The sequence below is a fragment of the Hirundo rustica genome, chromosome 30 (genome assembly GCF_015227805.2).
Source record: "Hirundo rustica isolate bHirRus1 chromosome 30, bHirRus1.pri.v3, whole genome shotgun sequence".
Lineage (NCBI taxonomy): Eukaryota > Metazoa > Chordata > Aves > Passeriformes > Hirundinidae > Hirundo > Hirundo rustica.
In genome coordinates, this window is record NC_053479.1 from 595,715 (window position 1) to 608,588 (window position 12,874).

At 45.9% G+C, this 12,874-nt stretch overlaps 2 protein-coding genes across 2 annotated transcripts in view; both read right to left on the minus strand.

The window, feature by feature from the left end:
• Positions 1-2,568, minus strand: part of LOC120764379 (spermatogenesis-associated serine-rich protein 2-like) — a 4,594-nt gene extending 2,026 nt beyond the window's left edge. Inside the window, exon 1 of the mRNA XM_040088332.1 lies at positions 2,559-2,568. Coding sequence (XP_039944266.1) covers positions 2,559-2,568 — 10 coding nt within the window. The remainder of the gene's footprint in view (positions 1-2,558) is intronic.
• Positions 2,462-5,925, minus strand: HOXC9 (homeobox C9). Its single transcript, XM_040088404.2, has 2 exons — positions 5,351-5,925; positions 2,462-3,024 (listed from the first exon to the last, which is right to left on the minus strand). The coding sequence occupies exons 1-2, from the start codon at positions 5,892-5,894 to the stop codon at positions 2,780-2,782; spliced, it is 789 nt and encodes a 262-aa protein (XP_039944338.1). The 5' UTR covers positions 5,895-5,925; the 3' UTR covers positions 2,462-2,779.
• Between the last annotated feature and the right edge of the window lie 6,949 nt (positions 5,926-12,874).

A 12,874-nucleotide genomic window follows, 5' to 3' on the forward strand; every position in this document is an offset into this window, starting at 1 on the left:
ATGGGGACAAAGATGAGGACAGGGGACAGAGACGGAGGATGAAGATGGGGAGGGGGGGGGGACAGGGGAAACAGATTTAACATTAAAACGGATCTGAAATTGAAATCGGTTGATTTAATAAGTAAATCCTTCTAAAAAGGGCTGGGGACAGAGGTGGGGAGAAGGGACAGGGGAGGGGGACAAGGATAGGGAGGGGGGAGAGGGGCAATGGGGACAGGGGCAATGGGGACAGGGGAAATGGGGACAGAGGAAATGGGGACAGGGGAAATGGGGACAGAGGAAATGGGGACAGAGGAAATGGGGACAGAGGAAATGGGGCCGGGGCCGGGCCCGGGCTCGGCTCCGCGGGTCGCGGCCCCTCCGGCGGCCCCAGCCCCGCTCCTGCCCCGCGGCCTCCGGGCGCTGCTCGCGCTCATTTCTTAATTAATTAATGACGCTAAAACGGGCGGGGAGGGCGGCGGGTTCTGTTCTTTATTCCGGGCGGAGAACGGGAAATTATCACCGTAACAGCAATCCTCATAATTTTGGTGGTTTTTTTTTTAAAAATCGCCTTTCGGTAGAAGGAGTCCCCCCCCTCCCAACCTTTTTTTTTCCCTCTCTCTCTCTCTCTCTCTCTCTCTCCTCCTGTTTTATTTTATTTATTTTTTCGGCCATAAATCTCCCACTCAGCGGAAAAAAAAATAAAAATCTTTTCCACCCCGGAGTTTTTCGGGGGTTTTTTTTTGGGTGTGTTTTGGGGTGTTTTTTTTTCCCCCCCTCCACTGGCGCAAAACTGAGATCGTAAAAAGGATTTTTGCGCTCGTGTTTCCCCCAGCTCCGGCTCCGTGGTGACAAAACCTTGGGAAAAGCGACAAAAAATCGGGGGAGAACGGAACAGAGGGGGGAAAAAAAAATAAAATAAAACTTTAAAAAAAACCAACCTCAGAAGCAGAGAAATATTAAAGAGCGATATTTTAGCGGATCAGCGGGAATAATCGCTTCCAGATTTTTTTTTTTATTATTATTTTTGGGAATGAGGGAGGGGGTGGATCTGGGGGAAAAGCGGGACCAGGGCGATGAGCGCGTCCCCGCCCGCTCGGTCTGGTCCTGATTAGGGCGATCCCAACCCTCCTTTAATTAAAAGCACCTCGAAAACAAGATTTTTTTAAATTATTTTTTTTTTTTTTAATGGTTAAACATCGCTCGCTGTTGGGGTTTTTTTTTTCCCTGTCTTGAAAGGAGGATGGACCCGGAATTTCCTCCCCCGGGTGGGGGATTCGCTTTTCCTCATCCTCCCCTCAATCCTGGGGAAATTTTAAAAATAATTTCCCCCTCCCGCAGCACAAAAATAAAAATAAAAATAAATAAAAATAAAGGGGGCCGGGGGTCGCAGCTCCGCTGGTTTTTGGGGTGGTTTTTTTTTGCCTTTCCGCCCCAAAATTTTGCGATTTCTCGGCGCTTTTTCCCTCCCCCCCCTTCTCCTTGCCCTCACCGCGGATATTTAATCTGATTTTTTAATTATTTCCCCCCTCCTCATTCCCAGCTCTGGATCGCCAAGAGCTCTTCCATTCATTCCCAGCTTTTTTTTTTTTTTTCCTCTCCCCGAGCACATCCTTCGATCGCCCGCGGCCATAAATTAGCACAATTAATTATCGCAATCTCCAAATTGATGGCGCGCAGATCCCTTACCTCAGCGCTTTTCTTTTTTAAATTTTTTTTTTTTTTAAAACCGCGTCGTTCAGGGCACAGAAAATGCAAGGGGAGGGAAAAAAATAAAATAAAATAAAATAAAATATTTTAAAAACCTCTCGGGGATGCTCAGGCCGAGCCCCGGGGCTGCTTTTAAATAAAAAGACACCTCCAAGGCCGATTTTTTTTTTCTTTTTTCTTTTTTTTTTTTGTCGTTTTGTTCTTTTCGGGTGGGGTTTTTTTGTAATTTTTTCTTTTCTTTTCTTTTTTAAGGTATATTTACAGAGAGCTGCTCTACAATAGGCAACAGAACAAATATTACAGAACGGGTCTGAGACGCGAATAAAATACACAAAAAAATCGGTACAGCAGAAACGTTCAACACCGTGACAGAACATCAGCATCGGGAGCCACCATTCCCTCCAGTCCTTTTCCTTTTTTTTGTTTTTTTTCCTTTTTTTCCCCCTCATTTTCCTCGCTTTTTGTTGGTTTTTTTTAATTATTATTTGTTTGTTTTCCTCCTTTTTTTTTTTTTTTTTTAAAAAATATTCACTCGCTGGATTTAAAAAAAAATTACAATAATTAAAAAAAATCAAGGGGGTTAAAAAAAAAAGAAAATTCGAAATACTGGAATAGAGAGTTTTAATTTAGGAAATAAAATATAATAATAATAATTAAAAATTAAAAAAAAAAGAAAAACAAAATAAAAATTCAAGTACTTCTCGTGCTGCTTTTGCTGAGGGCAGAGCGAGGCGGAAGAAAGGAAGAGAAAACCAAACACACACCCCCCCACCTCCCCCGGGCATCTTCCTTTTATTTTATTTTCTTTTGGGTTTTTTTTTCTGGTTTTAGTCGAATTTTTAAAAAGCCTCGAGCCCCCAAACCTCTACCTCTAAACATCCATCCGCACATTCAAAGTCAGAAACATTTCATCCCTTTTTTTTTCCCCCCTTATTTCCCTTTTTTTCCCCCCTTTTTTTTCGCTGCTCTTTTTTCCTCCTCTCCACCCTCGTTTCTCTCCGCCAAACTTTTTGTTGTTCTTTTTTTTATCGTGTGGTGGTGTTTTTTTAATTATTATTATTTTTAATTATTATTATTATTATTAATATTATTATTGCTGTTCCTTATCGCTTTTCTCTTTATTCATTTTCTTCATTTTCATTCGCCTGTTCTGAAACCAGATTTTGACCTGGCGTTCCGTGAGGTTCAGCACCCGCGCCACTTCGTACCTCCGGTCCCGCGTGAGGTACATATTGAATAAAAACTCTTTTTCCAGTTCCAGGGTCTGATATTTTGTGTAAGGGCATCGTTTCTTCCTCGTGGAGCGCGCGTGAATCCAATTTGCCACGGGGTTGTCTGAGAAAGAAGATTTTTATATATATATATATGTATATATGTATATATGTATGTATTTTTTCTTAATTTTTTTTCAAAAATATTTGTGATATTCTTCATTATTTTTCATTGTTTTTTCAATATTTTTCAATATTTTTTTCAATATTTTCAAATTTTTTCCCGATATTTTCCAGTATTTTTCAATATTTTCCAATATTTAAAATATTTTTTAAATATTTTTAATATATTTGGGGGGGGGGGGGATCAATGTACAAAATCTGCTCTTTTTTTTTTTTAAATATATATTAATTTTCCCCTCTTCCCCCCCCCACTTCCACGCCCTACAGCCAGAACCTGTTTAATTAGCAGCTCTTACCTAAATATTTTAAGTGACCTTCGCAAGGGTTTAATCTGTTTATTTTGGAAGGGGGTCACTTCCTTTTTCTCTTTTCGCTGCCGTTCTCGCGTTTTTAAATTAAAAATAAAATAAAATAAAATAAATGGAAAAAAAAAAACCAAACCTAACAACTTTCAGTAAAAAAAAATATATATATAATAAAAATAAAAATAAAAGCGGCACGCCGGGTTTAAAACAATAAATAATAATAATAATAATAAAAACGATTCACATGGCTGCTGCTGCTGCTGGCGGTAATCGAGGAACGCAGTCATAAAAAGTCAAAATTCCCACCATTTCATAGGCCCATAAACTCTTTTTTTACAACCTCAGCTCGCCAAGACTTTCCCCCAGAAGCTCTCCCGGACCTGCAGAGCCGCCTTGGGGTTTTATTTTTATTTTATTTTTATATTTTTTAATATCTCCGGGATGACACGAGGGGTGTCCCCAAAAAGAAAAAGAGAAAAAAAAAAAAATCTGATTTTGGGGTGTTTTTTTTAGCTTTGTTGTGTTTGGTTTTTTTTTATTTTTTAAAGGGATTTTCACACCGAGAGGTCGGGGCCGCAGCTTTTGGGGTTTGGGGTTTTTTTTGGGGGGTGGTTTGGGGTTTTTTTGGGGGGGTTTGGGGAGTTTCTGGCAGCATGGAGAGGGGGTTTTTTTTAATCCCCAAAAAACCACATTAATTTCCCATGGCGGGGTGGCACCGGCCCCGCCTGGCACGGGCAGGGACGCGAGCGGCTGTGCCGGGGGTGTCACCCCCAAAACCCCCCCAAAATGTCCCCAGAATGTCCCCAAAAGTGTCCCCAAAAGCGCCCCCAGCAGCGTCCCCTCCGCGGGGGTTTTGGGGTGAATCCGGGCGATTTTCGCTCTTCCAGCAGCGGCCGGTACCTGCTCGCTGCCCTTGGCAGAGTCTCGGGGTTTTGCTGATTCCTGGGTTGGGATTTTGGGGTGGTTTCTTTGGTTTTTGGGGTGTTTTTTTTTGGTTTTTTATTTAAAGTTCCCCCCTCCCTCCTGGGCAGCCCCAGGGTCCTGCGCTCGCCGCTTTCTGCCCCTTCAGCCGCCCCTAAAATCCCGATTTTCCTCCTCGTTTCTGCTTCGCCCCGGGCTCCCACCTTTCCCTCCATTCCCACGTGGAGGAGGAGGAATTTTTATTTAATTTTTTTTTTTTTTTTTGTGGGGGGGGGGGGGGGGGGGGGGGAGGGAGGGAGGGAATAATTCAGGAATAACCGCGCCGCCGGAGCTTTTTAAATTGATTTTTCCAGGAGATAAAGGGGCGCCTCTGCCTTCACCCCGAGATGTTCCCTTCCCCTCCCTAAAAAAACAAAAAAAAAAAAAAAGAAAAAAAGAAAAAAAGGAAAAAAAAAAAAAATCCGCCCCCACATCCGCACGCTCCCTCCCGGGCATCTCCAAACTCTTCCTTGTTCCTGGAAAGTGGGAATTTTATTTTTGGGAGCCAAAGGAGGATTCTCCCTCTGCTTCACCCTTCTCGCACACTCACGCTCTTCCCCTACTAAATTATTATTTAGTAGTAGTAGTATTATCATTATTATCATTATTATTATTATTATTATTATTATTATTATTATTGTTTGTTTGATTCCCCAACGGGTGCAAAATGGGAGGGGATCAAAGCAGCCCCCTGAGTGGGATTAAAAAAATAAAATTATAAAGAAATAAAAATAGAAAAAAAAGAAGGGGAAAACAGAGAAGAATAAGGCTAGGGTTTAAAAAAAAAAAATATTTAAAAATATATAAAACAAACCCCAAAGAGCCCGGAACAAAGTGAAACACCCCCCTCAGAACCTTCCTGCGGCTCTGGAGTTTTTAGGGTCGCGCTCCGTCCCTCTCCTCTCTCTCTCTCTCTCTAAGGTAATTTCATTTTATTGAGTGGGGTCCTGGCAAAGCCTGTAATGCCTTCCGCGGTCGTAAACAAGAATGACTTGGACTTACTGGGGTCTAATTCGTGCTTTTCTTCTTTGTGTTTGCCGGCGGCGATGGCCTCGGACTCGGGGGAGGACGGGATGTTCTGCGCCGCTCGCTCCCGCAGCTCCCCGGGAGCCGCGTACACGAAATCCGCGTAGGCGCGGCCGTCGGCGGGGCCGCACTCCGCGCGTCCCCGCGGCCCGAACGCGTCCGCTTTGAGGCCGTAAGGCCGAGCCCCGAAAGCCGGGAAGGACACGGCTCCGGCCAGCGGCTCCAGCCAGGTCCGCACGTACCTGGGGGGCTCGGCCGCTTGCGGCCCGTAGTGGCCCGGGGCGTGCGGGTGCGGGTGCGGGTAGCCCACGGAGGGCTGCGAGGGCACGGGCGCCCACGAGGTGGTGAACACGGCGGGTTTGGGGGCGAAACTGCACGAGGGGAAGTCGGAGCAGTCGGGCACGAGTCCTGCGGGGCGAGCGGCGCCGGGGCCGGCGAAGCGCGGGGCCAGCAGCTCCTCGTTGTCGGGGCCGATCAGCGAGTCCACGTAGTAGTTGCTGATGGGGCCCGAAGCCGACATGGTTCGCTCGCCCCCTCTTTTACATTCATCGGGTTATTGTATGGAAGTGGTATGTGTACTTTTTATCTGCTCATAGAACAATCAGGGCAGGTAATTATTTTTTCAGCCGTTCCCACCGCGCCATTGGCTGCCGCGGCCTCACGTGATTGTATTTACCCAAAAATATCGCCCGGATCAATCCGCCGGGCTTCTTTTTTTTTTTTTTTCCTTTTTTTTTTTTTTTTTTTTTTCCTCTCTCCTATCCCCTCTTCTCTTTTATTTTTTTTTTAATTTTTTTTTTAAATTTTTTTCCTCCCTTTTTTTTCTTTTTTTTTTTTTTTTAAATTTAATAACGCCGCCCGGCTTTTCCCTTCTCTTTAAAAAAAAAAAAAAAAAAAATAAAAGCGGCTGGAAGCGGGGGGCGGAGATGGGGAGGAGGAGGAGGAGGAGGAGGAGGAGGAGGAGGATGCTGGGCTCGGCGGCCGGGGATGCTCAGCCCCGCGGGCTGGGAGGGGGGAAGATTCTCCCCGAGGCTGCGAGCGAGAGGCAGGGGAAGGTGGAAGGTAATTGTGGAAGGTGGCCCAGGAACTATTTCCCGACGCAATTCATCTCCGTCCTCCTCCTTTCCCCGGAGAGGGTGGAATGAAAAAAAAAAAACCGAATTTCGGTGGGAAACCCCCTCGCCCGCAGCCGCGGAGAGGAGATGGGAGATGGAAAAAAAAAACCAAAACAAAACAAAAAAAAAAAAGGGGGAAAAGCGGCTTTTGTCATCTTTGGCAGCTGCCGCGGGGATCCGCGGGGTCCTGCTCTGAGCCAGGCAGCGAGGGGAAAAAAAAAATATCAAATTATGGATCGTTCCGGGCGGTTTAAAAAATAAAATTAAAAAAAAAAAAAAAAGGAGGAGGGGATAAAATATAATAATAATATTAAAAATCATAAACCCCCTCCTCCATCCCGCCCCCCCCCCAAAATAATTTAGAAAAAAAAAAAATCTGGAAAGGGAAAGCTGAGCTCTCTCAAAGCAGAGGCTGCGGCGCTGGGCGAGGAGGAGCCGGGGATGTTTTTTATGTCCTTCAATAAAATTTTTACGAGGATCATTTGATTGTTCATAAACGTGTCGTTCATTAAATAAAAAAAGCGCAGGACGGAGTTCGCCGCTCTCGGGAGCCCGGGGAGGGGGAAGCAGCAACGCGTGCTGGGCACATGAGGTTTCTATTTTTATTTTTGGCTTTTTAAAATTTTTTTTTAAAAAAATTTTTTTTTTTTTTTTGGTCGACGCTTGGAAACTTTTCGGTGGCTTCGTTGTTGTTGTTGTTGTCGGGGTTTTTTTTTATATTATTATGATTATTTTTGCGCCAGAGCGAGCGGAGGAGTTTGGGAGAGTTCAAAAATCCCTGGCTGCGTTTTGAGGGAATAACCTTGCTTTTGTAAGGAGAGACAGGTAGGTGAGGAGCTCCCGCCCAGAGCAGTCTCCAAAAAAAGAAAAAAGAGACTCGGGAGATTTATTTGGAAGAAAAAAAAAAAAATTAAATCCTTTAAAGAATTTGAATTGTCTCTCAGCATTTTATTTTATTAAAGACAGAACCTCCCTGAAAAAAGGAAGGGGGAAAAAAAAAAAAGTGGATTTTCTGCTTTCTCCATCCCCTCGGGTTTCCTAAAGCTGGGAGGGAAGCGGGGAAAATTGGGGAGGAAAAGGGGAAAGTGAGGAGCGAGGGGGATGTCCCCAATGTCACCGCCGAGAGCGGCTCTGCCCGAGCCCCGGGCACCCAAAACCCCGCGGTTTTCACCCATTTTCCCCCCGGTTCAGCTGCGCCAGAGCCGCGAGCAGCAGGAGGGGAGAGCTGAGGAGAACCGAGAGAAGGATCGAGGCAGGGACGGGAGCCCCAAACGAGCGGAACCGGCAGGAAAATCCCCCCAAAACCCCTCCAAAATCCCCCCCAAATCCCCGGCGCAAACCCCGCGGAAAATTCCCCCCAAAAATCCGAGGGCTGGATGTCCCAGAGCTGCCGGGAAAAGGGGGATTTTCAGCCAAAACCCAGGAAATTCGTGCGCGGAAACTGCGGATTTTTCCCCCAAAACCAGCCCCGGCCTCGCTGCCCCCACGCCAGAATTCCTCCCTCGCTGCTTTTCCAGGCTCCTGCGAGTCCTGAAAAAAGGGGAAATATTCCAGAGGGTCCGGGAGTCGTCCGTGGCCTTCCCGAGCCCCATTTCCCCGTTCGTCACCGGCCTCCACTGGCGGCTATGTCTTACGTTGGCCAGAGGGTTAAATAAAAATAAAAAATAAAATAATAATTTAAAAATTATAATAAAATAAAAATAAAAATAAAATTAAAATAAAATTCAAAATAAAATTCAAAATAAAATTCAAAATAAAAATAAAAATAAAAATAAAAATATATAAAAGTATCCTCATTTCTCATTATTCTCCCATTTATCCCTATTTCCCAAACCCTTCCTTGGCGGGGAGGAGAAGGAGCGGAGGCGGGGGTGGAAGGATTAAAAAAACCCGCTCCTGGAATTTTCCTTTTTCCCACTGTTTTTAGGGGAATATTTTGAGGAGGGATCCTCACAAAAGCAGCTGGGAAAAAAGCGAGAAGGGAAGGAAGGGAAGGAGAAGGAGACGGGACGAGGGCAGAGCAGCTCCGGGAGGATTTTCCAGCCGGAGGGGGCGGAAAAAAAAAACCGGGAATTCTGTCGGGAAAGCCCACGGGGAGGAGCGGGGAGCGGATTTCAAGGCAAGGTCACGGGATGGAGCCGGTGTCACACAAAGGCGCGGATTCCTTGGATTTCCACGTGGAAAAAAAAAAAAAAAAAAAGAAAAGGAAAAAAAAAAAAGGGAATTTATTCACTCCCCTCCCTCCCCGGGAGCGGGGCTGAGGAAGGGGAATTTTTTTTTTTTTTTTTTTTTTTTAAGGGGAAAAAATTCCCGCTGGAGATGTCGGCGGAGCCGCGGGGATGATGAGGATGGAGCGGCACAAAGCGGGGACGGGGCACGCTTCACCCTGAAGGGAATCGAAGCCTCGGGCTCCAGCCCGGGGACGCGCGCTTGGGGTTAAAAACGCGGATTTCGGGGCTGAAAACGGGGGTTCGGGGGCTGAAACCGGCGGATTTGGGGTTAAAATTTAGGGGGGTTGGGGGTAAAAACCTGGGGGGTTGGAGTTAAAAACAGGGGGGGTTGGGGCTAAAAAATGGGGTTTGAGGTTAAAAGAGGGGGTTTTGGGGTTAAAAATTGGGGGTTTGGAGATAAAACCGGAGGATTTGGGGTCAAAAATTGGGGGGTTGGGGTGAAAAACTGGGGTTTGAGGCTGAAAATTCGGTTTGGGGTTAAAAGAACGGGTTTAGGCAGCGTTCCTCCCCGCGATGGGGAACCCCATCAAATTCACCGCGGTGCGAACCCCATCAAATTCACACCCACCCCCCCCCCGGAAAATTCCCCCCTATAAAATCCCTATTAAATCCTTATAAAATTCCTACAGGCCCTATAAAATCCCAATAAAATCTCTATGAAATCCGTATAAAATTCCAATAAAATCCCAATAAAACCCGATCCTTTCCCTCCTGGGGCGGGAGGGGAAATTCCCCGGAGGGAGCAGCGATTCCCGGGAATGTTCCCCCTTTTCCCGGCTGGAATTCCGGCCCCGGGGATGTTTTTGGGGGAGATTCCTTTGGAATTGAGGGTGAGACCCGCGGATCCTGGGATCCTGTCCCTGCCCAGCTCCCCTCTGGAAAAGAAAAGAAGAAGAAGAAGAAGAAAATAAATAAAGAAAGAAAGAAAAAAAGATTAAAAAATAAAAGGAAAAACTCCGACAGCGCCGAGCGAGCTCAGCCCGCGGGTTTGGAGATTTATTATTTCCTGGCGGAGATTTAAAAAAAAAAAAAAAAAAAAAAAGAAAAGAAAAAAAGATAAAGAGAATTCGAATATAAAATAATAACAATAAATAATAATAATAATAATAATAAATAAAGAGGGAGGAGAGCGGAAAACGCAGCCTTTGTTTGAGCCCCGTCCTGGCCGCTTCTGGCACCTTTTTGGTGCTCAAATCCTGCCCTTGAGCCTCAAAAAACGCTCCCGAACCCCGCTCTTCCCAGTTCGCTTCCACAGCTTCCGAGAGATTCTGCCCCGAGTGGAATCGGGGGAAAAAAAAAAAATCCCTATTAAAAATAATTTTAAAATAAAATTAAAATTAAACCTAAAAAATAATAAAAGCAAGAAATAAGGGCGGGAGAGGGAGGAGAAGAAAATAAAGGGGATGATTCCGCTCGTGGCCAGGCTGGCGCTGCTTTTGGGGGGGAATTATTTCGCCTTTTTAGCTGGTTTTGGGGATTTGTTTTTAATTTATTTTATTGTTATTTATTTTGCGGGAAGTGGCGGCCGGAGCCTCCCGGGGATTTGGGGGAACTTTGGGAGCTTTTCCCCTTTTCCCCAGCGCAGCTCCGGGCCCCCAGCGGGGTCCCCAAACCCCCCCCGGGACCCCCGGGGCACAGCGAGGGTGGAGGGGGGGGCAAAATTCCCAAATCCCAAATCCCCAAATCTCCGCGGCGCCGAGCCGCGGTTCAATCCCCACAGTCAAGGTCGGATTTTCCCCGAAATTGGGATTTTTGTCCCTCCGGCCCCTCCGGAGCCGCTCGGAGAGGGAGAATCCCCCCAGAGGAGCCCCCGGGGCCGCTTTTCCTACCTGAATCCCGAATTAAATTCCCTTTTTCCTGCCTCTCTTTGTCCCTTTTCCGTCCCTTCCTCTCCCCTCTCCTCCTGCCCAAGTTCTCGCTCGCTCCCTTTTGTTCCTCCTCCCTTCGTTTCTTTAAAAAACAAACCCCCCAAAAAACGGGGGGAAACCGCCCACAGTGGAGGCAGAGGCTGCGGAAAATTTCCTCTGATTATCCCGGGATTTTCTCTTGGAGTGAAGAAATTCTGAGGGGAGGAAAAAAATTTTCAATTTCAGCCCATCCGCGGATCTCTGCTAAAAACCCTTCGGGGAAAACAACAACAACAACAACAACCACCACCACCACCAAAAACCGCATTTATTCCACGGAAAAAAACCTGCACGGGACGAGAATTCCCAGCTGGAAATGGACGCGGAAACGCCACGGAGGTACCGAAAAATCCTAATTTATTTTTTATTATTATCATTATTTTAAATTTATTTATGTTTTTTCCGGCCGGGAAAAAAAATCGGCTGCGGGATTTTTTTTTTTTCATTTTTTTTTACCTGCTCGGGTTCCTCTCCCCTCCCTCGCCTCCGAATTCCCGAATTCCTCCAGCGCTGGAGCTACCGCGGGCGCGCAATAAATTCCGAGCCGCAATTAAAGCTCCCAACCATTTCTTCGAGCGCGTTCTGGTCTTTCCGCTCCCCCCCCCCCCCCAAAAAAAACACCCCAAAATTTCAGGTCTCATCCAGCCGCATCCTCCCGCGGGATTCCCCAAACACTCAGCGGAAAATCCGCGGGTTTTTCCCCCTCCGTGTTCCCTTAATATTTTTTTATATTTCTTTTTTCTTTTTTCTTTTTTTTTTCCTTTTGCTTGGGGAGGGAAGCGACGCTCGCGGCGGGTCATGAGAAGGGCGGGGAGGGGGGGGAAAAAATTATATATATATATATAATTACAAAACCCCACAAATCCAAAGGAAAAAAAAACCACAACACCCAACCTCCCCCTCAAAAAAAAAAAACCCAAAACCACAAAAAAAACACCAAAAAAGGAGGAAAAAAAATAAAGAAAAGAAAACCACACACACACAAAAAAAACTAAAAACTCAAATTTTTTTTTAAAAAAATCACAAAAAAAAACCCACCTAAAAACTCAAATAAATATTAAAAAAAAAAAAGAAAAAAACCCCATAAATGAAAAAGACGAGCGAGGAACAAGCCTGAACCCAGAGAGGCGAGGCCAACAGCGCCTGGAGAAACAAATTTTTTTTTTTTTTTCGCATCCTTTCCGCCGCCGCCGCCGTTTATTCATTTATTAGCTCCGCGCCAGACAGGCTGTAATTAGCATAGATAACCACGGGCTCGAGTTGTGTCTGCGCCACCCCATTGTCTGCGCACCCTGCCCGGCCCCAAAGGTGTTTGGGGCAGAGCCCGGTGCCCTCGGAGGAGACAAAACAACCCCAAAAAAACCCCCTCACACACACAGAAAAAAAAAAAATCCCAAAAGCAACAACCCCAAAAAAGAGCGGCGGGGGAGGGCGGGGGAAGGGCTGGAGCGCGGCCCCGGCAGATCCCGGCCTGCGCTGCTCTCGCGGATTTCCTCCCTAAAAAATAAAAATAATCCCCTTTTTTTATAGGGATTTCCCACCCCGGGATGGGATTTTTTAAATGGATTTCCCACCCGGGATTTTTTTTTTTTTTTTTTTTTAATGGCATTTTTCCTCCATGGATTTTAAAATTATTATTATTATTTTAGGAATTTCCCACCCTGGATGGGTTTTCTTTCTAAGAATTTCTCACCCCTGGATGGGTTTTAAAAATTAACTTTCCACCCTGGAATGGACCCCTAATTTTTTTTTTTTTTTTTTTTTAATTTCCCCACCCGTGATTTTTATTTTTCTTTATTTTTGTAGGGATATCCCACCCAGGACGTTTTGGGTTTGGGGGGTTTTTTTTTGGCATTTTTCCACCCGAGATAGTTTGGGGGATTTTTTATGAATTTCCCAACTCAGATGGGGTTTTTTTTGGATTTCCCCGCCCTGGATTTCTCCCATCCCCACAAATTTCTCCCATCCCAGGTCGGTACCTGCGCGGATCCTGCGCACCTTTGGGCCGTTCCTGCTGTTTTTTGGGGTTTTTTTTCCCCATTCCCGGCATTTTCCAGCCCCTTTTCCAGCCTTTCCCCCCTCTTTTTTTCCATCTCCTCTCTCCGCAAACACTTCCAGGTGGATTTTTCCCCCCCAAGTCCCCCCCCGGCGAACCCCCGGCAGGATCCGGAATTGATTCAATCCTCGAGAACGGCACCAAAATCCCACCCAGCTCCCCAAAAATCCACAAAATCCCCCCAAAACTCC

Excerpts from the sequence above, each read along its gene's own strand:
- HOXC9 (XM_040088404.2), bottom strand. The coding sequence starts at position 5,894 with ATGTCGGCTTCGGGCCCCATCAGCAACTACTACGTGGACTCGCTGATC. Across the intron at positions 3,025-5,350 it reads AAAGCACGAATTAGACCCCA|ACAACCCCGTGGCAAATTGG; the intron begins GTAAGTCCAAGT and ends CTTCTTTCTCAG.